The sequence below is a fragment of the Typopeltis vanoorti genome, chromosome 16, assembly GCF_054136105.1.
Source record: "Typopeltis vanoorti isolate ZY-2024b chromosome 16, IOZ_Tvanoo_1.0, whole genome shotgun sequence".
Taxonomy (NCBI): Eukaryota; Metazoa; Arthropoda; class Arachnida; order Uropygi; family Thelyphonidae; genus Typopeltis; species Typopeltis vanoorti.
Genome location: NC_143564.1, coordinates 100,889,619 through 100,904,350, shown reverse-complemented (window position 1 = coordinate 100,904,350; position 14,732 = coordinate 100,889,619). Strand labels below are relative to the sequence as shown.

Below are 14,732 nucleotides of genomic sequence, written 5' to 3'. Positions count from 1 at the left end.
AAACTCTCACCTCTGATGTTACCTGGCGTTTATGAGATCCCATGCTCCTGCAAATTGCCTTACTTTGGTCAGACAGGTAGGTCTGTTCAGAAATGCATTTCGGAACATCAAGACCACATTCGTCTTTTCAAACCACAGAAATTTGGTCTCCCCCAACATGGAGTTGAAAGTCCAAATCATAGGATCCATTGGGAGAAGTCGAAACTTTTACACAGATCTTTATATAAATATGAACATTTATATAAAGAAAGTGCTGAAGCCCTACTACACGGACCAAATTTAAACCACAACGATGTTCTTACTATTCCTGAAGTATGGGAAATTGTCATACAAAATTGTGTAAAATAATCTTTATAGATATATATTTTTTTTTTCAGTATATTTAATTTAGTTCTATAACACGTTACTGCATGCATATTGAGATTCCATTGTAATCATGTGCCCTAACTGTATGTTATTTCTAGTATTGTTTGAACTACTGTACTGATGATGATGTCCCAAGATACTTGGGATGAAATATTTACAAATTAAATAGTCATTACTGTGGTTATTACGTGTGTTTTTAGTGATGAATTCACCACAAGTTTCGTTATATAAAAATTATCCAACGTGTTTCCTCCTTCAGCAAACTTTTGTAAATTCTTACACTCAGTGCCTTAAACAGTTATCTCCATGCTAATCTCCAATGGGGCAAGGATAACCTAGTCACCCTCAATGCTACCAAAGTAGTTTTCCTTTCTTGAAAAAAAAAAAAGTCTCACTTCATTTTCCCTTCCTTTCATAATATACAAATCATCAGACCGGATCAGATTACTCTTCTTGAACTGACATTTATTTCCGGTCTTTCCAGGTACAAATGTATTGCACCTCCAGCTATAGAAGCTGGAGGTGCAATACAAACCTGGTGTCCAAAAAAAAGGTGTCCTTGTTGTGCTCAAGATTCTATATTTTACCTGTTTAGATTCTGAGTTTGTACAAATCCCAAATATCCCCATAATAGAATACTGTTCACATGTTTGTGGTGGTGCACCAAAATTTGCTGATCCCTCTCTCACAAACTAATTTCAAACACTATCACAAACCAATGGTCCATTTCAGCTCTTTGTCTTTTCTATGGATCTCCATGGATGCTACTCCACTTAACCGGCATCCATCAATCTTAAGATTTCCTGTAGACCGGTTAAAATACAAAAAGCAACTGTCCAACAGCTTTTTTTTTTGTCAAATTGTGAGATTCTCTCATATAACTTGCTTCTCCTCTTTCTCTTTTACTCCTTCTTGCCTCTGTTCTTTATCATGTTTCCTAACCACTACAACTGCTTGCTTTTTATAAAAAAAATATAAATAGGTCCCTTCTTCCTCAATGCTCGCTTATGCTCTATACATACACAAGTTCTGTCACCTTTCATGTATGGAACTGAAAAAGAAAACAAAAAAAAGCCCAGACTTGAAGAATTCTATGCAGTCTTACAAGAGATATGCCTGCCTAACACTTTCAAAATAATCTGCTGATACAATAAAAGCAGTCTATGCCGGCTTGCTTTACAGCCTCCAACTTTTATATATTGACATCATAATAAATTAAAGAAATGAGAGACATATGTTACAAATAACTTACCATGTATTCATGGTAAGTTATTCATGTATATTTTATATTGATGTAAATAAATGTGTTTTAATTATTTGTTAAAAAAGTGCTGCCTGATCCTTTATTTTACAATGCACTGTTTCTAAAAATAATCGGACTTGTGAGAGGGGAAACAACTAAAGCATTAAAAGCACATTTAATTACTTAAGAACCACGAATGTTTATGTAAACTTTGTTGAAGGAATTTACACTAGTCTACCAGATGTTTTATTGAGTCTTATGCCAAATATTGATATATTGGATAGAGCAGTCTTACAAATAAATTTTCCAGTGTTCATAAGCATATGACTAGTAAATACGGAAGGTGGATAAACATAGTACGCAGTAGAATAAGTAAGGAAGGTTACGGAGAAAAAGCGCACACTGCTAATTAGTAATAAAGAATAAAAGAAGATATTACAATAATGCAGCAGACAGCATATTTTTTACAAGGGTGTATGACACTTCTGTAGTTGACAAAGTGAGAGGTTGTAGGATGGGGTGCAAGCCCATGGAAGAATGCTGTTTTGTTTGGTGCAGGCAATGTTGTCAACACTCATGCCAATAGTTTCTAAAACCTCTTTCATGTGTACACCAAAAGGAATGGATGATCTGATGTGTGTGATACAAGACCTCCCAATGTAGAGAAAAGAGAGTGGTCCATGTAGGATGATCTGGAAGGGACTTTATTTTTAGGACATAATTAAGAGATAGATGTTTTCATCTAAGTGAGAGAGGGGTTCATTTGGTTCAAGATAAAGGCTTTGAATGGGTGATTCATGAAAAGCACCAGTAACTAATCAGATACCATGATGAAGGATTGGGTACAACCACTGGAGAATGCTCTCATTGCAGAACTGTAAATCTGGCACCCATATTCAAGCCTTGAACATACAAGTACAGGTAACCCTCGTATAACGTGGTCTACAAATTGTAGTAACCCTTGTTTGACGTGGTTTTAACAAAAACACAGTCTAGAAATTGTAGTAACCCTTTATCTTTTCATATATTTTTCACTGCGCTACTTAAAAATCAAATTTTATCTTTGTTAAATTTGTGTCTGCCCATATCGCACAGGTAGTTATAAGTAGCGAATTTATATTAGGGGAAAACACCCTTTAGCACGCATATATGTCAATTGTATACTGTATAAAGTGTTTATTGTTGAAAATTGTCTTAGTTTTCTGCCAGGAAAGCACATTAAAAATCATAAGTGTGTTATCTCAAGCTGAGCACTTTATTTTCTGGTGAGTTACATACATAATTAATATGTAATGCTTTTTTATGTAAAAAAATAATTTTTATAGTAATGGCCACAAATTGCATTGAAAGGGAAAAAATGAATATTGAAAAGAAAATTCGTCTCGAAGAAAAAAAAATTAAAATCATGGATTGGTTGAAAAATGGAGGAAAAAACCGGTTGTTGTAAGGACTTTGAATTTAAATGAATCAACAATTCAAACAATCAAACACAATGAACATAAAATCTGAGAAAGTGTTTATTGCTAGATCAACTTGCACTTGCCATGCAATTTATTGCATGGCAAGTGCAAAGCTCATTGCTCGTGTACGCAATTTTCTAAGAAAAAAATGAAGAAATCTCTAATGATTTGGAAAGAAGATGCACTCAAAAGAAAATTTCTTTGGATGGAAATCTTATTAAACAAAAAAACTCTCAAAGTTTATAAACATTTATAATGCAGACCAGGTGTTCAATGCTGATGAATCCGGATTATTATTATTATTATGTAAGGTGCCTCCATGGAATCAAAAGACTCATCGCAGGAGACCCAACATTGACAGACTAACCGTTATTCACACAATACCTGTCATACTTCCCCTTAAACTCATTCACAGATGAAGCATTTACAACCACCTCTGACAATGCATTCCACCCATTTACAACCCTCCAAGCAAAAAATCTAGTCTTAACACCCTTGTTAGACCACACGCTTACAGAATCTCCAGGGATGACCCCTCCTTCTCTCCCTTCCTTCACTGGTCTTAAAAAGGTTATCACTATCTTACCTTCCTGCAGCCAGACTTTCATTGAAAAGTCGGGTCAAAGGCACTGTCAGTTCCTTAGCACATTCTCTCAAAACTCATGGTGAAATACCATCCAGTCCCACAGCTTTACTAACATCCAGAGTACTCAGTATGTGGAACATACTCTCTTCCTCTACCTCTAAACCTCGAACCAGCCCTATCCCCTCTAGTATTCAAATTTACTCCTCCAAGATGAAATACTCCAATAAAGTGTTCATTGAACAATTCCACTATGTCCTCTGCATCAGTCACTCTATTCCCATTTTTATCCCACAATGTCATTCTTCCACAGTCATTTCTCCTCCTACTGGCCATATAGCTAAAAAATTCCCTAGGATTTTCCTTGGATCTAAGGGCCAGTCTTTTCTCATATTTCAGTTTTGCCTTCCTTACCATACTAGTCACTCTCCTGGCCTGTGTCTTATATTCCTCATACATCTTCTCTTCACCTGTCTCCTTTTTTTTTTAATCTCTTCTCACCATCTTTCTAATCATGATGAACTGAGGACTTCAACTTTATTCTTTTCATACAAATACCTCACATTGTGATTGCTATCATTAGAGGGCTGTGGAATATTGCTGTATGTAAGTATTGTTGAATGCATGTAAGTATACACGTGTGTATAAATGGATGAATGGATAAATTGAATCTAAATGATGATTGCACATCTTTGCACGGAGGGAAAGAAACTCTACTATTATGAAAAGTAAGATAGAAGGTTCAGAGTGATTTGTTGAGACAAAAGATAAGCTGCAAACGAATTTTAAGGAGAAAAGATATTCTAGGCAAAGAAGTTAAAATTAATCATTAAAAAAGACTATTAGCACAATCATATATACATGTGCACAAATATAGTCAACCCTCGACTTACGTCCATTCGAAGATACATCCATGATCCCATAAGGGAATAAATAACATTTTTGACTATACTTTTGAACAAGACACAAGAGAGTGAGCGTAAAGTAAAAAAGGTTTCTATTTAGCAACAATGAATCATGCGCGGTGGCAATAGCGCATTCAGCAGCAACCTCCCTCGGCAGTCAGCACATGTCTTCAACAATTCCTCTGTTGATTTTACTTCCATTAAATTGATGATAGTGATGAAGCAATGACAAGGTCCTATCAGTGATATGGAAAAGCTACTTGCATCATGGAAAGAGGACCTTAACCAAAAGTGCATACCCCTTAGCACTATGGCCATAACTGCTAAGGCACTAAGTCTTTCAACATGTTGAAGGAGGATGCAGGACTCAATTATGACTATGAATTCTATGGTTCTTTCAGTTGGTTCGTGAGATTCAAGCAGTGTTTTGCACTGCATAATGTAAAAATGTATGGTGAATCTGCAACCATTTGTAATATGGCACAGTGAGAATCCACAAGCCTTCCAAAACATTAGGAAGCATACTCTTCCAGTTCATTATTGGAGCAATAAGACGTCGTGGATGACTCAAAAATTCTTTGCAGATGCTTTAATCATTATGCAAGTGCATAATGATTAAAGCATCCGCTTTAAGCTATTGTGTGAAAGAAAATGCAGAATTTAAAATTTTATTAATTCTAGATAATGCTCCACGTCATCTGTCTTACATCAGTGATCTTCACCCCAAGTTCAATGTCATGTTTCTCATTCCAAACACTGCTTCTCTGATCCAACTGATAGATCAGGGAGTTCTTGCAGTGTCTAATGCTTATTATCTACTGAGGACTTTTTCACAAGCCCTTTTGCCACTGAAGAAAATGACCAGACTCTCATGAAATTCTGGAAAGCATTCAATATTTATCATGCTATTAAAAATATTGCTGTGGCTTGGGAAGAAGTGACCTTTCAATGTATGAGTGGCATATGGAAAAAGACATAAAAAAGTTTGTGCACGATTTTGAAAGTTTTGAAAAAAATAAAGACCTTTGTAAATTGAGTGAAGAAATAGTGGGACTAGCAAACAATATGAACCTCAAAGTGAATGATGATGACATAATTCAACTCACAGTAAGTGGCCCTAAAGAGTTGACTGACGAAGAATTGGTCGAACTGGAGGAACAACATGCTGCAGAAGAGGAAGAACGAAAAAAGGAAGAGGGGGAAAATAGAAACAAGAAGAGGTAGTTAACCAATTTACAGTGAAGAGTCTTGCAGAAATGTTCTCTGCAGTTAGCGATGTTCTCAAAATGGCGGAAAACATGGACCCCAATGTTGAATGCTACTTATGAGTAGAAAGGAAAGTGCATTTTCTTGCTATAAAGAAATTTATGATGAAAAGAAAAAGAGGAATAAGCAAAGCACATTGGACATTTTCATCAAAAAACATTGAAAGGTCACTTCTTCCCAAGTCACAGCAATATTTTAAATAGCATGATAAATATTGAATGCTTCCAAAAATTTCATGAGAATCTGGTTACATCAGAAGAGCTGCAGCTTGGTCCTTCACATAGGGAAGGTAATGAAGATGTCACTGTGGAGGAAGATTTGGGTGATTATTCTCCTCTTTTATAGTGGCAGTAATGCACAGTACAGTTTTATAAGGTTTAAAAATTAAAATGACAGTATAGTTATTAGGGTTAAGTCCCTAACTCCGATTACTCTGTTGATTTAACGTATTGACTTACGTCCTGCAGATGGAATGGAACCCCAGTCTAAGTCAAGGGATGACTGTACTACAATTTAATTAAAAGAATGTAAATTATTTAGGATATGAGAGGAGAGTAGTGATGGTCAAGTAACAGCTGAGATTGTGAGAAGGAGGGAAGTAATCATCAGTGACTGTCAAACTCTAATCGAGATTTCACATTTACAGTCATTCCTCGTCTTATGTCCATTTGAGTTAAGTCCTTTCGAAGATACGTCCGTGATCGCATTAGGGAATAAATAACATTTTTGGCTATACTTTCGAACAAGATGTAAGCAAGCGTAAGGTAAAGCATGCATAGTGACAACAGCGTTTTCAGTGGCAACCTCCTTTGGCAGTAGGCACGTGTCTTCAACAGTTCCCCTGTTGATTTTGTGTTTGAAAAATGGGTTATATGTGTATTAATCGTTAACTATTTTGCAATGTTTTGTGCAACATGGTCCCTACACACAAATCAAAAAACCTAGTGAAGAATCACAGAAAAAGAGGCGAGCAATTGATCTTGAAACGAAATTGCAAGTCATAAAGCAACATGAAGCTGGTAATCCCGTCGATGTGATTGCACGACTTGGGATAGTCTCATTCTACATTGACGACCATTTTGAAAAATAAGGATAAAATTGTAGAGGCTGTGAAAGGATCTGCTTCCATTAAATCGACGACAAGGTCCTATCAGTGATATGGAAAAGCTACTTGCATCATGGATAGAGGACCTGAACCAAAAGTGCATACCACTTATCACTATGACCATAACCGATAAGGTACTAAGTCTCTTCAACATGTTGAAGAAGAAGAAAGTAGGACCTGATTACGACTACAAATTCAACGCTTCTTCCGATTGGTTTATGAGATTCAAGGCATTTTGCGCTGCATAACATGAAAATGTATGGAAATCTGCAGGTGTTGAGAAGACTGTCAAGGAGTTTGTGGAAAAATTGGATAAAATTATTATGGAGGAAAATTATTTGTCACAGCAAATATTTAATATGGATGAGACATCCTTCTTTCGGAAAAAATGCCCGAGCGGACATTCATCCACAAAAAGCTAAAACCTATGCCTAGTTTCAAAGCTCTTAATGCCTATAATAAATTTAGTTTAATCCTTCATCCAAGTGTGAGCAAACAAAGTTTGCATCTGAAAATATCTTCAGGACTGAGGTAAGGTAGCACAACACCAGCTAACTCGCAGCAAAGGTGGATCAGGCTCTCAACTCCTTGTCTCAGTATCTCCCATAATGCATAGCGCATCTCCTTGCAGACATGTAAACTGCTATGCATTAAGAGAAGGGCCACTACTCATACCGGTTTCAACCTTTATTGAGGTCTCGTCAGTGGGAGCCAGGCCCAGAGTGGAGATACTAAGGCAGAAGCAATAGGAGAGGTCATCCTTACCTATAGGAGTTATCCCTTCTCTTAATGCATAGCCAAACGAAATAGCCTGAGTTCATTGTGAACTGAAATAGGGCTGAGATATCGGGAGGAAACTTGGCTTGGATGAGCTCAAGGGTTTCTTTGAGTGGGACATTAGTGAATAGGGAGGAGACGTCAAAACTGACCATTATGTAAGTGTGTTGGAGTGTGAGGTTTTGAAAAACAACAAAAAAATAGTAATCACCAAAGCTGATAAGGGAAGTGCCACTGTGGTATTCAATCAAAAAGACTACAAAGGTAAGCTAAATTCCTTAATACGAGACCGTACTACTTATCTCCCCATTGAATATAATCCGACCAACTCTCAGATTAGAACTATCCACAGACTCCTTAAGAAGGTCACTTCTTGGCCTGTGGAAGTCACCAACAAACTTAAACCTTATAACTCTAGACCCCCCCGATTATATGGACTCCCAAAAATACATAAACAAAATGTGCCATTGCGTCCCATAGTGGATGGCATTGATTCCCCCACATATAAATTAGCCAAACATTTAGCCAAAACGCTCACACACTACACTGGCAACACACCATCACACATAAAAAACTTGGCCCACTTTAAAGCCAGTATAGAAAACCTCACACTCCAACACACTGACATAATGGTCAGTTTTGATGTCTCCTCCCTATTCACTAATGTCCCACTCAAAGAAACCCTTGAGCTCATCCAAGCCAAGTTTCCTCCCGATATCTCAGCCCTATTTCAGTTCACAATAAACTCAGGCTATTTCGTTTGGCAAGGAAAGTTCTACAAACAGATAGAGGGGACAGCCATGGGTTCACCACTTTCCCCACCCTTGGCCAATTTCTTTATGGAGACATTTGAAGAGAAAGCCTTAAACTCCGCCCCACAAAAACCCACTATTTGGCTTCGTTATGTGGATGATGTGTTTGCTATTTGGCCACATGGCTCAGACACACTCCACTCCTTCCTAACACACTTAAACAACCAACATCCCAGAGTCCAGTTCACCTTAGAAAAAGAGGAAAACAACACCCTCCCCTTCCTAGACACTTTAATCACCCGCCAGCTTGATGGATCTTTGGTTTTCTCTGTTTACAGAAAACCCACCCACACTGGCAGATACATTCACCAGCAATCCCCCCCCCTCACAACAATATGGGGTGATAAAAACACTATATAACAGGGCAAAATTAATCTGCTCAGATGACAAGGCCCTGACTATGGAACTAAACCACATCCTCAACACTTTCTTAGCCAATGGCTATAACCCCAAAAAAATGCAAAAAATACTAAAACCTGTAAACCACAACCCCCCTCCCCCCTCCACAATAAAGATTACACCAAGTCTATCACCATCCCCTACATCCAGGGCACCTCTGAAAAAATAACCAATATCCTCAAAAAATATGACCTTACTTCCTGTTACAGACCATATAAAAAGTTGGCATCCCTTATCCGCTCTACCAAAGACCAACCACTTCCCCTAGACCTACCTGGTGTATACCAGGTCCCTTGCAGCTGCAAATTGTCCTACTTTGGCCAAACAGGCAGAACAACAAATATCAGGATTTCAGAACACCAAGACTACATCCGGTTTCACCAGTACAGCCGCTCTGGGCTGGCAGACCATGCCTTAGATACCCACCATAAAATTCGTTGGAAGAAAATAAAAATAATCCATCGCAGCAAGTTTAAATACAAAAGATTATTCAAAGAATCTTCAGCAGCTCTAAAAAACGTTCCTAACCTCAACAAATTTGGATGCATGAAACTGCCCCAAATTTGGGAGACTTTCATTATGAGAACTTCAGCCCAACTGCCAAGACTACCAAATTAGCCCACAAGAGGGCACCATTAGGACTTTAGGAACAATATTAGTTTCTTGCTTTCTTCCTCATTTGCTTTGTGTTAGTTCCTGAGTGCACATGCCATATCTTTATGTTCCCGAAGATGGCAATGTGACATTGCCGAAATATAGAAGTTATTCATTAAAGTTACCTTTAATTAATATACTTTATATGCGTTGTTAATTCCGTAAACTAATTCCCAGTTATAATTAAAAGTTAATTTTACTTTGCTCCAAGAGTTTGTTTTTAAAAGCAAACTAGCAAAAATTTCAAAAAGTTTTGCAAACTTTCTTTTCTGTAGCTCAACAATGGAAATTAACTTTTTTCCAAACAAAAGAATGAATACATGTTCAGTTTAGTATTTCCTATAGGATATCACTGTAGTAAATAAATTTTGGTAGAAGAATACATAGCATGAATAATAAAAGATCAATTGAAATATATAAAACTGTGCATTTCTAAACAGATAGTTTAGTGAAGATGGGAAACAAATTATGCTGACTCTTCTTGAATGCCATACGAGTCTTATTGTTCTGAAATGAATAAAATTTGTTAATAGTATGAAGCCTACAATATTAGTTTGAAATTACTATCAGTAGATTTAATTTTTTTTTTTTTTGCATAGAACTTATTACACTGAAAATCAGAACCAGAAGCATGCATCTTATGTCAGTATCAAAAAGATTATCTGTTAATAATTGCTTACCGCAACATTTATTTAGATATTTCTGCCATTAGTCTTGATATATTAGTGCATTATACATGTATAATGCACTAATATGCTTAGGAGCCTATAATATTTTAATTTTAAATGTAAGTTTCTGAGAAGGATTTTTTTAAGTATACATTTTCAGTGTCCCAGATATGATGCAAGTATACATAAAAAAGATAAATTGAAATTTCAAAAGGGGAAAAAATATTTATATACTGCTCACAGGAATTAAACATTATTAAACAAAAATTTCAATAAGAGAAAGATGTGAGGCTTAAGCTGCTGAAAGAAAGTTAATATAGCTACTTTGCATTTTGGAATAACATTAATTTGACAAGCAAGCACATAGAGGAATGGCATTAATTTCAGCAATATATTTAGTAAATGCAAAGGAAAATTAATACAGTAAGTTCAGATACACATTAGTTTTAGGAGCAAATACACAGGGATAGCATTATTATTATCAGTATAGACATATACAAGAGAAATAATTAGATTCTTTATGATGCTACTTGAAAACTTTAGTACACAGATAAGTATTAAAGCTTGATTGAAAGAAATTATATAAAGCAATAATGTAATAACCAGAATATATAGCGGTATTACATGCACACATATTTTTAATGCTATTCCTGAGTAGTTAATAAAGCTGAAAGCTGAAATGTGCAATATTGCCTAACTCACCGGTTTCAGCATATGACGACTCCTCTCAAGCACAAACTGACAAAACTGGATATTAGAGCTGCCTGGAAAATGGTGGCCCTTCATCTTGAGTGATTAGCAGAGACACAGAAAGCCATAGCAGAGCAGCCAATGAGAGGCAGGCATGAAATAGGAAAGGAGAGCAGACAGAGTCAAGTTGCAGGATAGAGGGCAAAGGAAAGAGCTGCAGGTACACTTTTTTTACACATATTACTGGGAGACAATGGAAGAAGCAACTCACAGAGATACTAATAGTTTTTCTTTCATGTTAAAAATAATTGTATATTAAGAGTTTCATTTCAACTAAAGTCAATGATATTCAAATGTAAAATTTCATGTGCTAAATATCAATACAGATTCACTTAAACACGGAGGGTTACTTAACAAATTTGAAATAGATGATAAATGAAATAATATTCTTAACACTCCAATTCACAGTTTAAATGAAATAATACTATGACCCTTCCATTTTACAGTTATGAAATGCAGTTCTGTTTAATTAAAGTTTGAATTTTGAAGATGACTACTTATAAAGTGAGGAGTAACTGCAGTTTACTAAATATCTACCACCATTTTTAACCCTCCTCACATACAGTGATCTCTCAATTATTCAACTTTCAAATCAATTGATTCTTCCATTATCTGAGTAGCAAACTGATTTCATATTGGAGTCAGATAATGAAGATATTACTGCGTGTTTAAGTGTGTGAGTGTGTATATGAATATATACCATATTTGCCAGCATATAAGACACACTTTTTTTTCTTTGAAAATAAGTCTGAAAAACAGGGTGCGCCTTACACGCCGATACTCAGTGTTTTATTACTTTCATTTCTGGAAATTTTCTCTGTTCCAAGTTATGCGATTTCTTTCTTGCTTCCTTGCGGTGTGTGAGAGCATTCCAGTTACGTTAGTTATGTATTCCAGTTACTGGAATACATAACTGGAATAGGCGATCTGGCGGACTGCTGAAGAAGCATGCCCTGCTAGTATGGAATCAGTTCCGTTCTTACAGAACAGAAGATGTTAAAAATAAACTCAAGGAATTGAAAACTCAGCTGTAATTCCAGGAGGTCTAACTAGTCAGCTTCAACCTTCAGATGTCTGTATTAATAAACCATTTAAGGGATTTATGAAGGAGAAGTGGAATACTGCATCCAGAAGACTGCTGGATGCAGTCTTCAGATTTTGAGTTTACGTCATCAGGAAGAAGGAAGAGGCCTAGAATTTCGCAAGTTTGTGGGTGGGTTAAAGCTTCATGGGATGCTGTGAAAACTGAGACAGTGGTTAAATCATTTAAGAAATGTGGCATTAGTAATGCACTGGATGGTACAGAGGACAATTTGTTGTATGAGGACTCAGATTCTGATTTAGAACTGGTTTAGAATGAGTGTCTCTTCATTCAGCTCTGGAGATGAATTTCTGGGTTTTGACAAAGAAGATTAAAAGGTGAGTTCTCTTTCCTAGTTAGATTAGGTATTTGTTTGAAGTAGACCTACTTATTACTTTATATTTGAAATACTGTAAATTCACTATAATATTAAGTGATAAAGTTTTGTTTTCCTAAAAAAATGTGTACAAAAAAAGGGGGTGCGTCTTATAGGCCTGGCAAATACGATAATTTTTTAATTTCTTTATACATTTGTAGACATAGCTACATCAACCCATTACATCCTCTTCTGCCACAGACATATGTAAAAATTGCTTCTGTTATAGTTCGCCCACCGATTTGAGGTCTCTCGACACTTCTGCGCATCTCAGAAAAAGAAGAATCCATTCTGATAATAGGGTAATCAGTCCGTATAGTGGGATGAGTTGCTTATTATTACCGGTCGGAAAATTAACTTCTCTTTTATGATTATTGTAGTTAACTATGTTGCTTGTATAACAGTTGGAAAATTTTACCTATAAAGCACGTGATTTCGCATGTTGGCGACCAATTCGGACGTCCTTCATTTTTTTCTCCCCTTCAGCATGAATCGACTATTCTTGGAAAGACGCGAAGCAGGGACCTGGAAACGGTGGGCGAACTATACAATAGACGGGCCACAAAAAATAATGATATGCAATCATTCGCTATGGGCAATGTTTCAAATCTATTTTCATCTCGCTTTCTCTTTTTGCCACTTGCAATATTTTTGAATTTGTATTATGTCAAAGTTATGAAAGTTATACAGGTTAATGTATCATAATGAAGTAATTTTTCCTAGAATACAAATTAGCCTTCCAATATCTAAAAAAACAGAGATATTGTCAATAGAGAATGAAATATATTCAGTTTAACTTTTTGTTTTATTACGTACAAATCCTACCTATGAAAGGTTATAAAGCTGCAGCAGATTAGCACGGTGGGTTGGCTGAGGATTACATAATATGGAAGATCAAAATCAAATATAGCACTTTTTTTAAGTCACCATACATATAATAAAAATAAATAGTTCACCATAAGTAACATGGGGGGAAAAAACTGTATTCAAGACTAATTTTCTGGATTTAATAACCCAATCTGAAGTTTTTGTAAATGTGAAGCTAGGACATCTGGTTTATTTAACACTGACTATGGCAAATTTTGAATTCACATACTAATTCAATAAAATGGTAAACATGCACTACAATTTATACTCAAATCTAAAATGTTTATCAAATTCTAATAATTTAGCATTTGATAAATATCCTTCTCCCTCAATTCAACTCTTTAGGAAAGAGATATAGAGCCTCCATAGCTCGGCAGGTATAGAAGAAGCCCTTTAGTCATAAAGACATGGGTTCGATTCCCGTCCAAGATATCAGAAACCTTTACCTGGTCTCTTTCAACTAAAGGTGAGTTGGTCGGTCTCATACAGAGGTAGGGGTTTTTTTTCACCCATCAAACTAGCCCTGTGAACACACGCACTAGACATGGGACACACCAGGAGGCATAAGGCCAACCACCTTATCCTCGAGATGGTTGCAGTTGTGAAGTCCACAGTTAAAAGAACCTCAATGGTTCGTGAAAAGCTTAAGACAAGACAAGGAAAGAGATATGCATATATAATATACCATGAAGTTGTATAATTATTATAGCAAAACTGAATGAAGTCATGAGATCATTATAGGAGGTCCAAGTGCAGCATATCTGTCATAATTAAGTTTAAACTCATTCAAACTCTTAGCATTCACAACAGGTTCAGGTAATAAATTCTTCTCACCTACCACCATCCTCAATGGGGAAAAAAAAAAAAAAAAAATTAAAAAAAAAAAATATATATATACACACACACACTTCCAATTCTTCACAACACCTTCCACTCTCTATATAATCCAATCTGTATTAATCCAGTAAAATTCCCTCAATTAACTTGAGCATTTCTAACATATAAAATTCAAAAATTCAGATAGCAAATTCTGTTCGCCTAGCATGAAAAAAAATCTACTCTCACTCTTATTCTTCACAATTCTATATATAATTTCATCTGTATTAATCCAGTAAAATTCCCCCAACTAACTTTAAAATTTCTACTATATTCCCCTATCATCACTCATTTCTGGAACCTCGCCAGAACTTCCACATCATATTGGGATTTAGGTGATCAAATAAGAACACAAGTGTGTGGCCTGACCAATGCTTTATACACTGGCACAACAACCTCTTTAGACCAACTTGTCAATGTGCTCTTTAACATAGCAGAAATGTGTTATATAGCCTTTGCAACACTTGGAATATTCCCTTTGAACTTTAGGCTGCTGCCAACTGTTACACCCAAATCTGAAATCTCATTCAACACTCACTAAGCA

The 14,732-nt window shown here is 36.1% G+C and overlaps 1 protein-coding gene across 4 annotated transcripts in view; it reads right to left on the bottom strand.

Moving 5' to 3' along the window:
• Rbcn-3A (rabconnectin-3 alpha) overlaps positions 1 to 14,732 on the bottom strand; it is a 984,230-nt gene that overhangs the window by 137,581 nt on the left and 831,917 nt on the right. For 2 of the 4 annotated variants that reach the window (XM_090406519.1, XM_090406520.1), the window contains exon 49: positions 10,941 to 11,024. The exons of the other annotated variants lie outside the window; for them this stretch is intronic. In XM_090406519.1, coding sequence (XP_090262645.1) covers positions 10,941 to 11,024 — 84 coding nt within the window. The remainder of the gene's footprint in view (positions 1 to 10,940; positions 11,025 to 14,732) is intronic. 4 annotated transcript variants of the gene reach the window in all.